Source organism: Aedes albopictus, chromosome 2 (assembly GCF_035046485.1).
Source record: "Aedes albopictus strain Foshan chromosome 2, AalbF5, whole genome shotgun sequence".
Classification (NCBI taxonomy): Eukaryota; Metazoa; Arthropoda; class Insecta; order Diptera; family Culicidae; genus Aedes; species Aedes albopictus.
The window spans coordinates 243,089,547-243,105,602 of record NC_085137.1 but is presented as its reverse complement, the minus strand read 5'-3'; the positions used below and the strand labels follow the sequence as shown (position 1 = coordinate 243,105,602).

The following is a 16,056-nucleotide window of genomic DNA, read 5'->3' as shown; positions in this document are numbered from 1 at the left end:
AGTCATGTATTGATATAGTTCGACCAGAGGCAGTTCGGTTCACATTCCAAGTATGTACACGGTAAATCAAAATTAGAATTGTGAGAAATATGCTCATAAAGTGCATAAATTCAGTTTGTAATGTTGTTAAATTTGGATTGCACTTGCTGCTCAAACCTCTCAAGCATCAATAGGGTTTCTATAATGACTATGACCACGACCATCATCAAGTCTGCAACGACGATGCCGATGATGGTATGTATGAAGGAAAATTTGGCACATTCGCGTGTTTCGTCAATTACCAGCAAAACACAACTCATACACTGAGTGCCGAGATGGAGGGCAAGGGATGACGACGGTGATTGCCGAAATTCACGTTCTGTAAATTACCTGCGACTGAACGAACGAATGTCAGAGAGGCACCACAAAAAGTGGGGGTTTCATAATCCGTCATAGTCATTCTAAGAGATCATGGTGATGGCAATGGCATGGCGTTGATGGGGTCGCCCGCCGGTGTCGACACTGTAGAATTTAGTATCCGTAGAATACCAGCAAAAAAGTGTCAGTGCATGCTTAGATTAAGAAACAATAATGCACAAACAAAGCTGCAAAGCTCACGTCGTCGTTTCGATCAAAGCAACTCGCGAGACGGCGCTGCAGTCAGCCAGTCGCGAGCTCATAATGCTCGTTGGTTCTCGTTCTGAACCAATCTAGTACGTCCGCTGCTCGCGCCCGTCCGTCCGTACGACCATCCATCCGTCTCATAGCTCGATGAGAGAATCAGTAATGTGATTTTTTCTTCATTTGTTTTGCATAAACCCGACCTACAATACACGGCCCCACAGCCCCCTAAATGATCCATGACCGCGCGGTGGTGAGCTGTCGCTTGTATTTTGTGTTGGGACGTGTAGTACAGCTTAAAAACTCTGACGAAATATCGCCTACATTTTGCTACAATTTTGCAACAATCAACACACTTACCGTGTCACCGTCGAGCTCTAGGAGGTCAGAAAGAGACAGCGCGAGCGCGAGTTTATTTCTAACAGCGGGTGACTGACTGACTGCGACGAATTAAAAATAGCATTCGCGGCTCTCGCGCCACGAATACCAACCCTTCCACCACAGTCTAAATGCACATAGGTATAGTTCCCAAACCCCAAAATCTTTCTTTATGACCACTTACCTTTCACTGTCGGCGAACACGAACTTTCGCAGCTTGAGATCACGCAGTACGATGCCCTGCTCGTGGCACGTTTTGACCACTTCGCACATCTGACGGAACAGCCGGCGAGCTTCCGGCTCTCGGAGCCGCTTCCGGACGCGGACATGCGAGTGGAGATCGCCCTGATTGGTTCCGACCGGGAAGCGAAGGGGAAAGAAGGAAAACAAATATTAGGTTCGTTTGCGCTACGTGCTGGGGGCATGGGGGAAATCAAATGGAATGAGTGAGTGAGTAATGGCAAGATAAATATGACTGTTGGTTCTCCAGTCGGCTGACCGATTTATGATTCATTGCTTCATTATGATGCATTACGGGTTATTTAGTGATTCATTTTGGCAGGCAGACAGTTTACGTTTAATACTGTTACTGTAACTATTTGTTATTAATATGTACAGCACCGACGCCTATGGACTTCTGTACGGATTTATGCTGGCCTGCAGGCCAACATAAATGTGTGCAGGAGTTCATACACTAGAGCGCAGAGGCGTCTAGCGGGGCCGTAAATTCTGAACAGAACGATGTGTTAATAATGATTGGGACCAATAAATAGTTTGAAGGAACATTTCCAGTAATTTACTGATTCAATTTTGTTTTTCAAACAAATATCTTCACTAAAATGGGTTTAAAATGTACCCTGAAAACATGATTAACTTTTATTGGCTTTTTTCGGTGATTCTAATAATATTCAAAGTAGGAGACACTGACGAGAGGGCCCATATAGCCGAGGCGGTAAACGCACGGGTATTCAGCATAATCATGCTGAGGGTGACGGGTTCGATTCCCGGTCGGTCCAGGATCTTTTCGTAAAAGGAAATTTCCTTGACTTCCTTGGGCATAGAGTATCTTCGTGCCTGCCACACGATATACACATGCAAAATGGTCATTGGCAGAGGAAGCTCTCAGTTAAAAACTGTGGAAGTGCTCATTGAACACTAAGCTGAGAAGCAGGCTTTGTCCCAGTCAGGACATTACGCCAAGAAGAGGAGGAGGAGACACTGACGAAAGTAACGAAATAAATGGTGGATAAAATCGCAAGTGTGCGACAAGAAAAGTCGAATAGATGCGTAATCAACAGCCGTCCATTACTGTACAACACAACCACAAAGACGACCTTCTTGCCTGTTCTAGTCTGGATACGGTGAATAGCTATCACGTTTAGATGCTCAATATAAAGACGACAATAATTTGCAATTGATATTGACCCGAACTCTAAATCACTAGCATTACAACTGAGATTATAACTAAATCTGTGTAATGACTATTTAACATACACAGATAAAAATAATGAGGTTTACACGTCATGTAAACTTCATTTTAGTCACGCAAACTTGATGCTGTGATGGTTTACATGATATATCATGTAAATTTGTGTTATATGTCATATAAAGACTTTGAGTCATGCTACGTTACATGACATATAATGGAAGTTTACATTATATTTTATAAGATTTACATGATATGTCATGTAACCTTCGGTGACATCCCACGCTCCAATTATGTGCATTATAAATATGTTTACACTCTTTTTTCGATCTGTGTATAATCAGAGTTGATGTACATGTGCTGTAGTCCCATGTACGGAAGCCACATTTCAAGCGAGCTCCCAGGAGCACTGTACATTTTGAGACTGAAAGTTGTGCGCCTCATTTTTCTCAAAATGTGTCTCATGCGCTGATTAAATTAGAAAAAATCATGACAAAAACGAACGAGAATTGAAACTCTAACCTTTGCATTGAGAGTCCCTAGTCGTATCACATAGACCAACCAAATGTGTACGGAAAAAAGTTGTTGAGATTCCTCGTTACCAAGAAGATGTTTTTCACCTTTTTTAATGTTTTTTTTTATTTTTATTAGGTATTTTTGTTTGTTTTTATTTTTTTTTTATTTTTTTTTATTTTTATTTTTTTTTCACCTTACCAACAGCTCACGCAGCGCATGAGACGAGCTCCCCGTGAGCTATGCACTTAGCTCGCACCCAACTGATTTTCGTGACACTCCTAGCAGCGCAGCACACTGCGATTTTGAAGAGCTGGGAGACAATTTGGTGGAAGGCTCGCTGTCACATTTATGTACACATGAGCAATGGTGAACTCTGTGTATAACATGTAGGCTCAGTGTACCAGTTATGGCTATAGTACCTCAAATTCGCCATAGTTGATTTTCAACCTTTAAAGATATAAATCAACAAGAAAAAATTCGTGAACAATAGATCACGATCACAAAAGATGATTGCAATCATTCAAACTTCACAATTTGGTCAAATTATGGTAGACATAAATCATTTTCCTTAACTTTTCGGCCTCCTTGCACCCTATTTCGCCATAGTGTACCAGTTATGGCAAATCCCATAAGGAATGCATGTAAATAGTGCGAAGTGGAACCCAATTTAACAAATGTGTCCATAACTGGTACAGGGTTCCTATCATTGGCACACGCCTTAATAAATACTAAAAGTAGTTTTGGCTCCGGTTTTATATTTTTCCTGTGAAGTATGGAAACTAATCTATCATTTGACTTATTGTTTACATTCGTCGGTCTTCTTCTTATTTTTGTAGAAATGGTTTTTCTTAGGTGGTGCGATAACTGGTACAGGCACCCTACTAGCATTTATGGTCTTCATTTGATTTTAACGCGAATTAATTTAAAGAAGGATGATCAGTAATATCCATTAGCCTGGTACACGGTTTATATGGGAAAATACCAAAAATGGAAAAACTCTAACTCCTGTAGACTTTTTGAGCTTCACTTTGGTCCCATATCAACTATGCAAAATTTCAGATCGATCGGAAAAACTATATTTTAGCGCCCGTCATTCTTAGTTTTTCATACGATTTACTATGGGGAAATTTTACTTCTGCAAAGAAAAATCGCTAGGAGTCACCCCTAGACCCCTAAAAATAGTTCGATGAATGATTTCTGTAGAAAACTTCACGAGGAATCAGACATCCGAAGACCGCAAACCGATGCGACGTTCGTGTAAAAAGTTATTAAGCCTCACCCGATCGAAAAAATGACGAGATTTTACTATTTATTGTTATTCCTTACATGTTAAACAGCATTGGCATGCCAAACGGTTTTCAGTCAATAACTTTTTCCACACGCCTTAGATCACTTTGCGGTCTTCGAAGAGTTGGTTACTCGTAAAATTTCCAACAGAAATCATTCATCGATTTATTTTTAGGGGTTAAGGGGCAACCTGTGGCGATTTTTTTTGAAAAAGTGATTTTCCCCATAATAAATCGTATGAAAACTTAAAATGGCTGGCGCTAAAATATAGTTTCTCCGATCGAGCTAAAATTTTGCACAGTTGATATGGGGCCAAAATGGAACTCAAAAAGTGTACAGGAGTAAAATGTCTTGTTGTGTCCCACGCTAATATCCATACGCCATGACAGTCAATTCAGTTCTGATGGAAAAGGAAAATTGACGCTGGCTTGAATCGCAGTTAGCCTTTCAAGATCAGCGATTTGCTTGCCATTGATAGTGACAGAGTGCAACTCTGCTACTAGAAGACCCAACTAGTTTACAGAATTCATAAAATAGCCTACAGTGGCCGATACTGTACGTGCCTAACTCTATACAAAAATTCAAATCAATCGGTTTGTAATCGACTTAGTTATAGCAGCAAGTGCCCAAAATGGGTACACCTGCCCAAATGGTACAAGATCCTATGTATCTAAGAGATTCAGTCACACTTTTCTACGACTTTCGCCTAACTCTTCTTGCAACATTTTTATGAATTTTAACAAAAATCTTTTATAATTTTCACCAGGATTCTATCGATAATTTTCAAGAAAATACCGTTGGACACTCGCCATGGTTTAATGTTGAAGTTGTAATGTTGAAATGTCACGGAATTTCATGGAAAAAAAATGTCATGACATTTTTCAGTTCCAATACAGTGGTGACCCGATTTTGTCAGCCTTGATTTTGTCACACTTTTGACCCGATTTCGTCGGCCTTTTTGAAATAGAGAATTAAATTGTCTTTCACTCAGCATTGCTATTTATATCTGAATTATTATTGATTATAATCAATAATAGTTGATGTTTTTGGTGTCATGCATAAATTACGTAACGAAGAAATCTAGCGTAGCTTTTGAAAACGGGTAATTTTTTTGCAAACAAACACATTTCTGCTCCTTTAGCACCTAATGTGGCCAAATTCTGGCCAACCTTAAAAAACAATTTTTATTGCAAACGTTGCCCCAAAATTTTGATCGGTAGTGTATAAGATCCCGAGCAGAGGAGAATAGCAAGTTAATAACTACGAAATCACATAACCTGTTTTTATATCTTGTTTTGTTATTATTGAATTAACAAGGCATAGCTTTTCCATAACAAATTTTGTTGGACAATCTCATTCTGTTATAATGAAGCTATTGATATACATTAATCAAATTACATTTAAATAACATGTTTTGTTGAAGTACAAGTTTAGTTATTGTTGTACTATTGATCAACTTATTAGCAATAGCACAACAGTAACAAGCTTTGAAATCACAGCAACAATTCGACAATTATTACCTGTCCCTTTGTGTTGTTCCATTTTTGTATTCAATTAAAAAAGAAATTCCTGAACGACTCCTTTTTATGTCTTTATTAAGGAGATTTTCAGCCCTAGGCTGGTTCATCTCTGGACTCCTTTTAGGAATTCCTTAAATAATTTTCGGATAAGCACTTGGCAGTTCTAGAGGAACCTTTCGATAAATCCCTGGAGAAGTTTTCAAAAGAACTACGGGCGCAATTTTCTTAGAAATTCCGAAGTAAATTCTGAGCAATTATTAGGATTCTTTTGAAAAACTCCTTTTGAAAAACTCCTTCAGAATCCTTCGGAAAAACTCATGGTGAAATCCTCAAAGAAATTTTCAGAGAAATCTTAAGATGAACATCAGGACTAATGATCACAGGAAATTCTGAAGAAACCCTTGAAGGGATTCTATGCAGGATTCTGGAGGAATTTCTAGAGGAGTCATTGAAAATCCATGAAAGATTCCGTCAAAGAACTCTCGGAGAAATTTCTGGAAGATTTTTGTAATCATTTATGGAAAAGTTTATGACCAAATCTGTTGACAAATTTTTGGAAGAATTTTATGACAAAGTCATTTGATAAACATAAAAGGAGTTTTTGACGGAATCCTTAGAGAAATAAATAGAGGAATTTTAAAATAAAAATATTGCAAAAATTTCTGTTGAAAGTCCTGTAAGAATCATCAGAGGAAGTTCAGGAGAAATTATAGCAAAATTTTTGAAGGAATTCTTGTAGAATCCAGGAGGAATATTCGACATAATTCTTGAATCCAGGGAAAAATCGGAGGAATTAAAACAATCTTTCCAGGAAAATTGTAATAATCTGTACAATATTTCCAATATCCCAAAGATTTTCTGCAAAACTGTTGAGCATTTTAAAAATTCTTCAGGTTCTGTGCTGAAAAAAAAACAAAGGTCACACGTGCTCCGAAAACAATTAAAGTATAACAGTTTATAAATTACAGGTAGAAATCGAAGCTCGTCGTATTTGATAATACATATAGAAATTACTAAAGTTCGAATATCTTGCGACTTCAAATCTCTTAAAATGAATTAAAAGCTGAATAAAGTATTTTTCGATCATTTGAAAATATTTTTTACGTCAGAGTGATGAACCTCATGTTATTGGCGGGTTTGTGAGACAAAGCGAATAATTTTATATAATAAGTATTATAACTTATTTAGTAACGAGTTTGATATCATAGCAAATTCTGCTCTCCGATTATTATCAATAACATATTAATATCAAAATTGTTATTGAAATATTTTCCGAATTCAGTGTTATTAAGTTGTAATTAAAACCAACAAAACATGTTATTAAAATGGTTTTCCAGGAACATTTTTTTGTTATGGAATTTGTTATTTTGCCGCTTATGACAGACAAGTTTATGTTATGGTAATAACTTAAAAATAATCAATTTTATTCTTCAGTTATTTTGCCCAAATAACACAGCTCCTTATGCTGTTGTTATTCCCTTCTGCTCATATGACTCAAATGTGTGGTCTACGTGGTATATGAACGGCCTCTTACTGGGATTTATTGGGAATTTATGCTAAAATTTATGCGGTATATTGCTTCTGAAGTTGCTGCCGGGAAATACTTTTAGGGAATTAGCATACCTATTGGAAACAATTCAAGAAGTCATTCATACAGAATCAGAAATTCATACAGAAATTATTACTGCGATTCTTCCTGGTTGTTATACTGGAATTGTTTCAGAAATATCTGTTGGTGTTGTTTGAAGAATTCTTTCGGGAATTTCTCCAGGAATTCTTCAGGGGATTTTTATAAGAATCCTTTTAGATACACCCCTAGTTTTCCCAAGCATTCTTCCTATGATACCTCCAGAAGTTTTTCCTGTGATTCTTCAAAAAACTCCTGCAGATATTCTTGCTGGTATTCCTGCAAAACTTTCTACAGGAGCTCCTCTAGGAATGCATCCCGAAATGTATGCATGGATTATACTTCCTTATACTAAATTCCGTTCATTTATCCATGAGTTTATCTAAAGATTTCTTCTAAAATTCCTGCTGGGATTCCCGAAGAAATTATACCGGAGATTCATCCAGATATTTCTTCGGGGTTCTCTCTAGGGATTTTTAAAATAATCTATGCCTTTAGTTTTTTCTCCGGAAATTGCTCGAACAGTTTATACATCAATTCTTCAGGGCAGGGGGTTTCTCCAGGATTCTTCCATAGATTTCCTCAGAGGACTTCTTCTATGGCTTTCCTGAGGTTTTCTCTTGATTTTTTTCTAGGATTTCCTTGTGGTATTCTTTCAAGAATATCTCTTGGTATTTCTTAAGGAATTTCTCTTGTGAATCTTCCGAAATCCCGAAATTCACGGACACGCGGCAGGATGTTTTTGGCTTAGAACACTTATCAAATTAAACCAGATAGGCAGCGGAAACAGAGCCAGCCAGTTTTTCTCTGTTCTCTTTTGAGCACGAAGTACACACTACCCCCTCCTCTCACCCATCTCTGACATCCAACACTCTCTGCTTTTATGTTAGATGCGCTCAGATCTTTTTGGTTATGAGTAAAAAATTGATTTTGAAAAATGTCCCGATTTTGTCAGCCCAAAATGCTACCAGGGGCTAATAAAATCGGGTCCTCACTGTATTTCCTGTGCGAATATCCGCATTCTCATAATGTTTGTTTGTTATTGATAATGCCGTAAATAAACATTTATAATAAACAGTGAGATTGACAATTAAAAAAAACTGTCATCATTTGTTTCCAGAAGTTAGCAGTTCGCATTAGCATTAGCATTAAGCGAGTCGCACAAATTCGTGGTGGTACAGCCCTAGAACGCTGTTGAGGGTTGTCTCCTTCCCGTCCGAACCATAACACAAAGATTTGGGACTAATCTCTGCCTCTTAGACAAGACTGACGCAATCCTGCAATGGTCGAGAACTGCCCTGGCCACGTCCTTGCGACTGCCGAGGGATGGGAAAGGATGGTTAGTTGGACACCTAAGAAAGATGTAGACATCTCTACGATCTCTCAGGCCTAGGTGTCACAAGACTGAATCAAGTGTAGAACATGTCACAATATGTGAACAAAGTAAACTACTGATTATTTTGTAGCATCACTCACTATTCGATGACCAGAAAAACAAATCGCCAACTCACCTGCGACGGTGCGAAAAATAGATACGTCTGGTTGTTTCCCTGAATCACTTTGTGCAGATAGTTCACGTGTGGGTGGCCATCCAGGCGGAAATGGGCAGTCAGTAGGTTTGAGCACGGATTGTTGGCAATCTGAAAAGAAGGAAACGAAGAATTATTGATACATTCTACTAGAAAAAAATAGGGTTGGTATACAAGTACTGAATACGGTGTTTTGTAAAGTAAGTTCATGGGGTTTATGAAGGTTTTGAAAACCTCCTCGAAACTTGATAAACATTAAATTGTTGCTTGGATATTGAATCGAAACTAGCCCAACACCAAAAAGTTTATCGTTCCTACAATACGATTTTCAAATGTCTCTCCGCAGTTATGGTGCAGTCCAAACAGAATCCGAATTTGCTAATTTGAGTAATGCATTTCAAAAAGTGTTGGACATACGTCTGCTCATCATTAATCAACCACGGAATGAAACGACGCAATCCACATCCGACGGTCGATCGTGCCATCGTATGAAGAAGTAAATTACTATCGCCTTCATCGACGATCGAATCCATACAGTCAGTGTGTAGTGTACATCTCTGTACTTTCAGTGTTATACAAGCAAAACTAGCACTCAAGAATCAAGGAGCCCACCACCGGCACGTCGTCGTAAAGGTGATATCTCGCGTTACATTTGAAAAGGGCCTATCCCTAAAATGTAAACAAATCGATTTTGATACCTTTCAATAGCACCCCCCAACAGTAACATACTGTGCAAACATCACCCGCCTAACCGTTAATCTTATCAAAATAAACCCCACCTTCAAAACGGCCGAACATTGCTTTTTTCCCCAATCATTCATAAGCCCGTGCTCCAAATGGGCCAGTAACGGTAAAATTTTGTTTTCATTTGCTGGTCCTCTCGTTTAAAGGGCCGACAACCGAAAATTTTCCGAACGGCTCTCGGCTCGAGCGCCGAGAGAGAGAGTTCTCTCTGTCAAAAACGGCCAAGCCTTGACACGATGTCAACAACGGACTCACTCGGGGGACCAATCCACGCTAAGAAAATTTTAGAAAGACTCACAATAAGGCGTACCCTGGGTGAAACTTTTCAAATTAGCCTAACATGTTTATCTATAATTTTTCATACTTTTTTGATAATTTTTAATTTAAACTTGATTATTGAAGCATAGATACATCTATTCTTGTGTCATTAAAACGAAATGCATGTTGAAAAATCCAAAAATTGTGAAATACGAATAGGAAATGTGATGGAAAATGTTTGCATCGATTTTTCTCAATGTTTACGTTCTAGGGATAGGCCCTTTTCAAATGTAACGCGAGATATTTCTAGGCAACATGAGAAACAAAATTCGCAACAAGACGATTTGTTAGGCCATCCACGGCACCACCGTCGTCACCCTGCTTTGCATGGTGGTTCAAAAAGTAATGGTAACGAGTTAAATAAGACTGACTTGTAATAAAACATTATTCTGATGTCTGAATTCAAGGTATCAATTTATTATTTTCGATTTTTAGTTTTTGTTTTCCGATTTCGGTTCATGATTTCTGATTTCCATTTTTGTCTTTTAAATTTTGATTACTGAATTCTAAACTAATTTCTAAATTTCTTATTTATTATGTTTCATTTGTCATTTTTGATGTGTTTTTTTATATTAGTTTTCTGATTTTCGATATCTAATTCTTGAATTCTGCAACAACTTGAAGTACGATTAGGGGCCGTTCATAAACCACGTATACTTTTTGGGTGGAGGGGGGGGGGGGGGGTCTGGCAAAAGTCTACGCTCCATACAAATTTTGAAATTTTTGTACGGGCAAAAGTCTACGAGGGGGGAGAGGGGGGTCTAAGATGGCCAAATTTTGGTCTACGTGGTTTATGAACAGCCCCTTAGTCGAATGCATGAATATTTGAAAGGTTAGCAGATAGTTATAAAACTTATCTTACTTATAAACTTGTGATCACGGAAATCTGAATATTGATGTTTGAAAGATAATGTGTATGTTATGCAATACATTCGATCAAAATAAGAGTTCTTGAACGATAAGTTTGAGTTGAACTTTTATTCTGAGTAAATAATAGCAGATTTGATAGACCGAATCAGCTCTCCCGAGTCACTGTGTAATCACAAAACCAGACGCCATTGGAACAGAAATCACGCGGCGGTTTGCAAAAATTATTGCGTACAACAACAAAAACGACGATGATGACGACTGCTGCTGCTGCTGCTACAAATGCGATGATGGCGGCGGCAGCACAGCCAGCCGCCAACTCGCTCTTGGTAACGTTTCAATTGCTTGAATTGCGCGCCCATGGAATAGGCCACCAAATATACTTCAACGATGCAACTACACGCGAGACGCGGGACGAGATGACCAAGCTCGACGCGGCGGCCGCCACCGCGCGTGGTTCCAAGTATGGTAAAATGATTAAGTCTGGACAGCTGTGAATTGAATTATACTCTACCACGCGGCGGCTGCTCCGAGACGCGACAAGAGGCTGCGAAATGGCATCTACCCCCGCGTCCGCGCGCGCAATTTTTTTTTTCAGAGGAGACCACAACCATGATTGTGTAGCAACAACAAGTTGTACGTGCGTCTAATTTTAAACTCTGGACAAATGTGGAGGTAAAGATGTGTCGTAAAGTGCTCAGAGTTTTTTTTTGCTATAAAGCACAAATTTTGTAATTTGTATCCAAAAAAGACTTCATACTAAACCGGCAAATTTGAAATTGAAAGAATTTTCATGCGAAACTCGGGTGAACTGTATAACATTCTAACTATTGCCACTTCAGTGTGCAAATTCAAGTAGCAGTTAAGTCCAACATAAGCGAGACTGCTTTCAATAATAGACATCGCCGGACGATAGGTGTGACAAACTCCATTAGGGAAAAATACATCCGCTGGGCACTCCTCCCCCGTGTGACGAGATATTCGAAAACGATTGGATCTGGCCAAGCCCATGGAACAATGTAGAGTATAACTCGAACCAGCTGACTGACTGACTGCCTGCCTGGTGGACTGCGATAGAACATGGACACTCCTTTCCGCGTGGCACGGAAAGTGAGTCTTGGCGGGTGTGGTGCTGCTGTGGCATGTGGCCTCAATCTGTCGATCTGTGATCCAGAGTGATTCAATGGATTGGCCAAGTCCAGCATTGCATGGTTAGGAAATGTGTAGCAGTAGTTAGATGTATTAGAATAAAGCATAGAATAGCCAGCAATAGTACACTACATACGCTCAATGAAAATTAGTATGTGAAACTTTAATATGAAGGACATTTTTGAGGGAACAAGTCCAAATTGACCTGACTTGCAAATTTATTGCCATATCATCACTAAGATTATAATGTTTAGCTCTTATTTGTTCATTTGGCATATAGGGTAGAAGGTTCAGTTTTGGCCAGCCTGGAGTTTTGGCCTGTTCAGCCTGTTTTGGTATTCAGCCTGTTACGGTCTTAATCGGCTTTTTTTTACTAGTAGATTCTAATATAATATGATGATTACAGCTGAGAAAACTATACAGTTTGATTAAAAACTGAAAAAAAAAATAATTTTCCCTGAAAAATCAGCTTAATCAGGCTTAATGGCTAAAATTGATTATTTCGTGTGTTATTGTGTTTGAGAGGCCCCCGCGGAACCTGTTCCAGGTGTTCCGGAGCGGCCATATTAGTTGATACATACTTCAAGCGATGACAAAGACCGCCAGCTAAGAGTTGTGTGCTTAGCTGGTAGTGCAGCCTGTGCACTGTTGTCCTTCTGACTTCAGCTAGATTGAGGAGGTACGATTCGAGTGTCTGTTCACCAAGGAGGTGCGGCTCAAACAGCGTCTGTTCTGGCATCCAGCGGCACCACGCCCAGTTAGATCTAAGGTGGTAGCCCCATCAGCGTGGTCGTCCTAGTGTTGGTTGGGACGTTAAACAGAACTGGCACGATGGCCCTCCGGCGAGACAGGAGTGTTAGCGTAGGCCCAATAAGCCACCCGTAAAAATCTCCATTGCGAATAACATAGGAGAAAATACGACTCGATACAATCGGCAAAGACCCACGCGACGAAATAAGGACTACGATTGGAAACTTGGAACATGGAATTGCAAGTCACTAGGTTTCGCAGGATGTGACAGGATAATCCACGACGCACTGCATCCTCGCAACTTCGACATCGAGGCGTTGCAGGAACTTTGTTGGACTGGACAGAAAGTGTGGAAAAGCGGGCATCGAGCGGCTACCTTCCACCAAAGCTGTGGCACCACCAATGAACTGGGAACAGGATTTATAGTGTTGGGCAAGATGCGACAACGTGTGATCGGGTGGCAGCCGATCACCGCAAGGATGTGCATGTTGAGAGCTAAGGGCCATTTTTTCAACTACAGCATCATTAACGTCCACTGCCCACACGAAGGGATACCTGATGACGAGAAACAAGCGTTCTACGTGCAGTTAGAGCTAACATACGATGGTTGCTCGCCGCGTGACGTGAAAATCGTTGTCGGCGACATGAACGCACAGGTAGGAAGGGAGGAAATGTACAGACCGGTAATCGGGCGAAACAGCCTGCACGCCGTATCGAATGATAACGGCCAGCGATGCGTAAACTTTGCAGCCTCCCGTGGTATGAGTCCGAAGCACCTTCTTCCCCCGCAAAGATATCCACAAAGCCACCTGGAGATCACCCGACCAACAAACAGAAAATCAAATCGACCACGTCCTAATCGACGGTAAATTCTTCTCGAATATAACCAATATCCGCACATACCGCAGTGCGAATATAGATTCGGATCACTACTTAGTCGCTGTATGCATGCGCTTAAAACTTTCGACAGTTATCACCACGCGTCGAAGTCGAACGCCGCGGCTCAACATCGAGCAGCTGCGTAACGTAGAAGTGGCTCGAGACTACACGCAGAAGTTAGCAGTGGCTCTACCAACGGAAGAGCAGCTCGGCGCAGCTACACTTGAAGATGGCTGGAGGAATATGATATCCGATCCGCCATAGCTAGTATGTACCCATGGCTACAGCACTAGGCTTTGCGACTCCGAATCACAGAAACGACTGGTACGACGGCGAATGTGAATAGTTGAAAAACGAGAAGAATGCAGCATGGGCGAGAATGCAACACCGTACGAGAGTGAATGAGGCACGTTACAAATAGGCACGGAACAGGCAGAACTCAGTCTTCCGGATGAATAAGCGCCAGCAGGAAGAATGAGATCGCGAAGCGATGGAAGAACTGTACCGCGCTAAGGACACATGAAAGTTCTACGAGAAGCTGAACCGCTCGCGCAGAGGCTTTGTGCCACAAGCCGACATGTGCCGAGATAATCACGGGAATATTCTCACGAGCGAGCGTGAGGTGGTCGAGAGGTGGCGGCAGCATTACGATGAGCACCTCAATAGCGGCGTTGCAAGTACCGAAAATGGCGTGGTAACAGATCTTGGAGTATGTGCACAGGACGAAAGACTTCCGGCCCCTGACCTCCAAGAGATTGAAGAGGAGGTTGGCCGGTTGAAAAACAACAAAGCCGCTGGAGCAGATCAACTACCAAGCTCTAAAATACGGTGGAGAAGCACTGGTGAGAGCACTACACTGGGTCATTACCAAGATTTGGGAGGAGGAAGTATTACCGGAGGAATGGATGTAAAGTATCGTGTGCCCCATCTACAAAAAGGGCGACAAGTTGGATTGCGGGAACTACCGCGTGATCACACTACTGAGCGCTGCCTACAACATACTCTCTCAAATTTTATGCCGCCGACTATCACCGATTGCAAGAGAGATCGTGGGGCAATATCAGGCTGGATTTATGGGTGAACGCGCTACAACGGACCAGATGTTCGCCATCCACCAGGTGTTGCAGAAATGCCGCGAATACATCGTGCCCACACATCACTTGTTCATCGATTTCAAATCGGCGTATGATGCAATCGATCGAGAACAGCTATGGCAGATTATGCACGAATACGGATTCTCGGATAAACTGACACGATTGATCAAGGCGACGATGGATCAAGTGATGTGTGTAGTTCGAGTATCAGGGACACTCTCGAGTCCCTTCGAATCTCGCAGAGGGTTACGGAAAGGTTATGGTCTTTCGTGCTTGCTGTTCAACATTGCTTTAGAGGGTGTAATTAGGAGAGCGGGGATAAACACGAGTGGAACGATTTTCACGAAGTCCGTTCAGCTGCTTGGTTTCGCTGATGATATTGATATTATTGCTCGTAAATTTGAGACGATGGCGGAAACGTACATCCGACTAAAGAGTGAAGCCAGACAAATCGGATTAGTCATTGATGTGTCGAAGACAAAGTACATGAAGGCAAAGGGCTCCAGGGAGGAATCAGCGCGCTCACCACCCCAAATTTATATCGACGGTGATGAAATCGAGGCGGTTGAAGAATTCGTGTACTTGGGCTCACTGGTGACCGCCGACAACGACACCAACAAAGAAATTCAGAGGCGCATAGTGGCAGGAAATCGTGCTTACTTTGGACTCCGCAAAACTCTACGATCGAATAAAGTTCGCCGTAACACGAAGCTGACTATCTACGAAACGCTGATTAGACCGGTCGTCCTCTATGGGCACGAAACATGGACCCTACGTGCAGAGGACCAACGCGCCCTTGGAGTTTTCGAACGGAAGGTGTTGCGTACCATCTACGGCGGAGTGCAGATGGAAGACGGGACTTGGATGAATGAACCACGAGCTGCATCAGCTGTTGAGAGAACCAACCATCGGCCATACCGCGAAAATCGGGAGGCTACGGTGGGCGGGTCACGTCATCAGGATGTCGGATAGCAACCCGACTAAAATGGTTCTCGAGAGTCATCCGACCGGTACAAGAAGACGTGGAGCGCAGCGAGCTAGGTGGGTCGACCAAGTGCGGACCCTACGTGGAGCCATGGACCGAGTGGAATGGAGACGGCTACTATGTACAGCAGAGGCCACCGCGGCCTCAGCCTGATCGGTAATGTAAGTAACGCCCCCATGAAATATGTGCCAAATGTTCCGGGGTGGCCATATTAGTTGATACAGACTTCAGTCTATCGTTTCTGACTGAGTCATTCGAAATCATGAAGATTGATGTCGCACGGCATGCTTAGGTTGAAAACCAGAAGTGTCCCCAATGAGGCCCCGCGGAAGCTATCACGGTGATCCGGATGTGTCAACTTATTTAAATCTAGTTAGCGGTTTTGTT

General features: G+C 41.3%; 1 protein-coding gene across 1 annotated transcript in view; it reads right to left on the bottom strand.

Annotated features, from left to right (window-relative positions):
- LOC115258013 (tribbles homolog 2) overlaps positions 1–16,056 on the bottom strand; it is a 229,298-nt gene that overhangs the window by 167,868 nt on the left and 45,374 nt on the right. Inside the window, exons 3-4 of the mRNA XM_062851434.1 lie at positions 8,866–8,994; positions 1,163–1,323 (exon numbers count right to left, since the gene is read on the bottom strand). Coding sequence (XP_062707418.1) covers positions 1,163–1,323; positions 8,866–8,994 — 290 coding nt within the window. The remainder of the gene's footprint in view (positions 1–1,162; positions 1,324–8,865; positions 8,995–16,056) is intronic.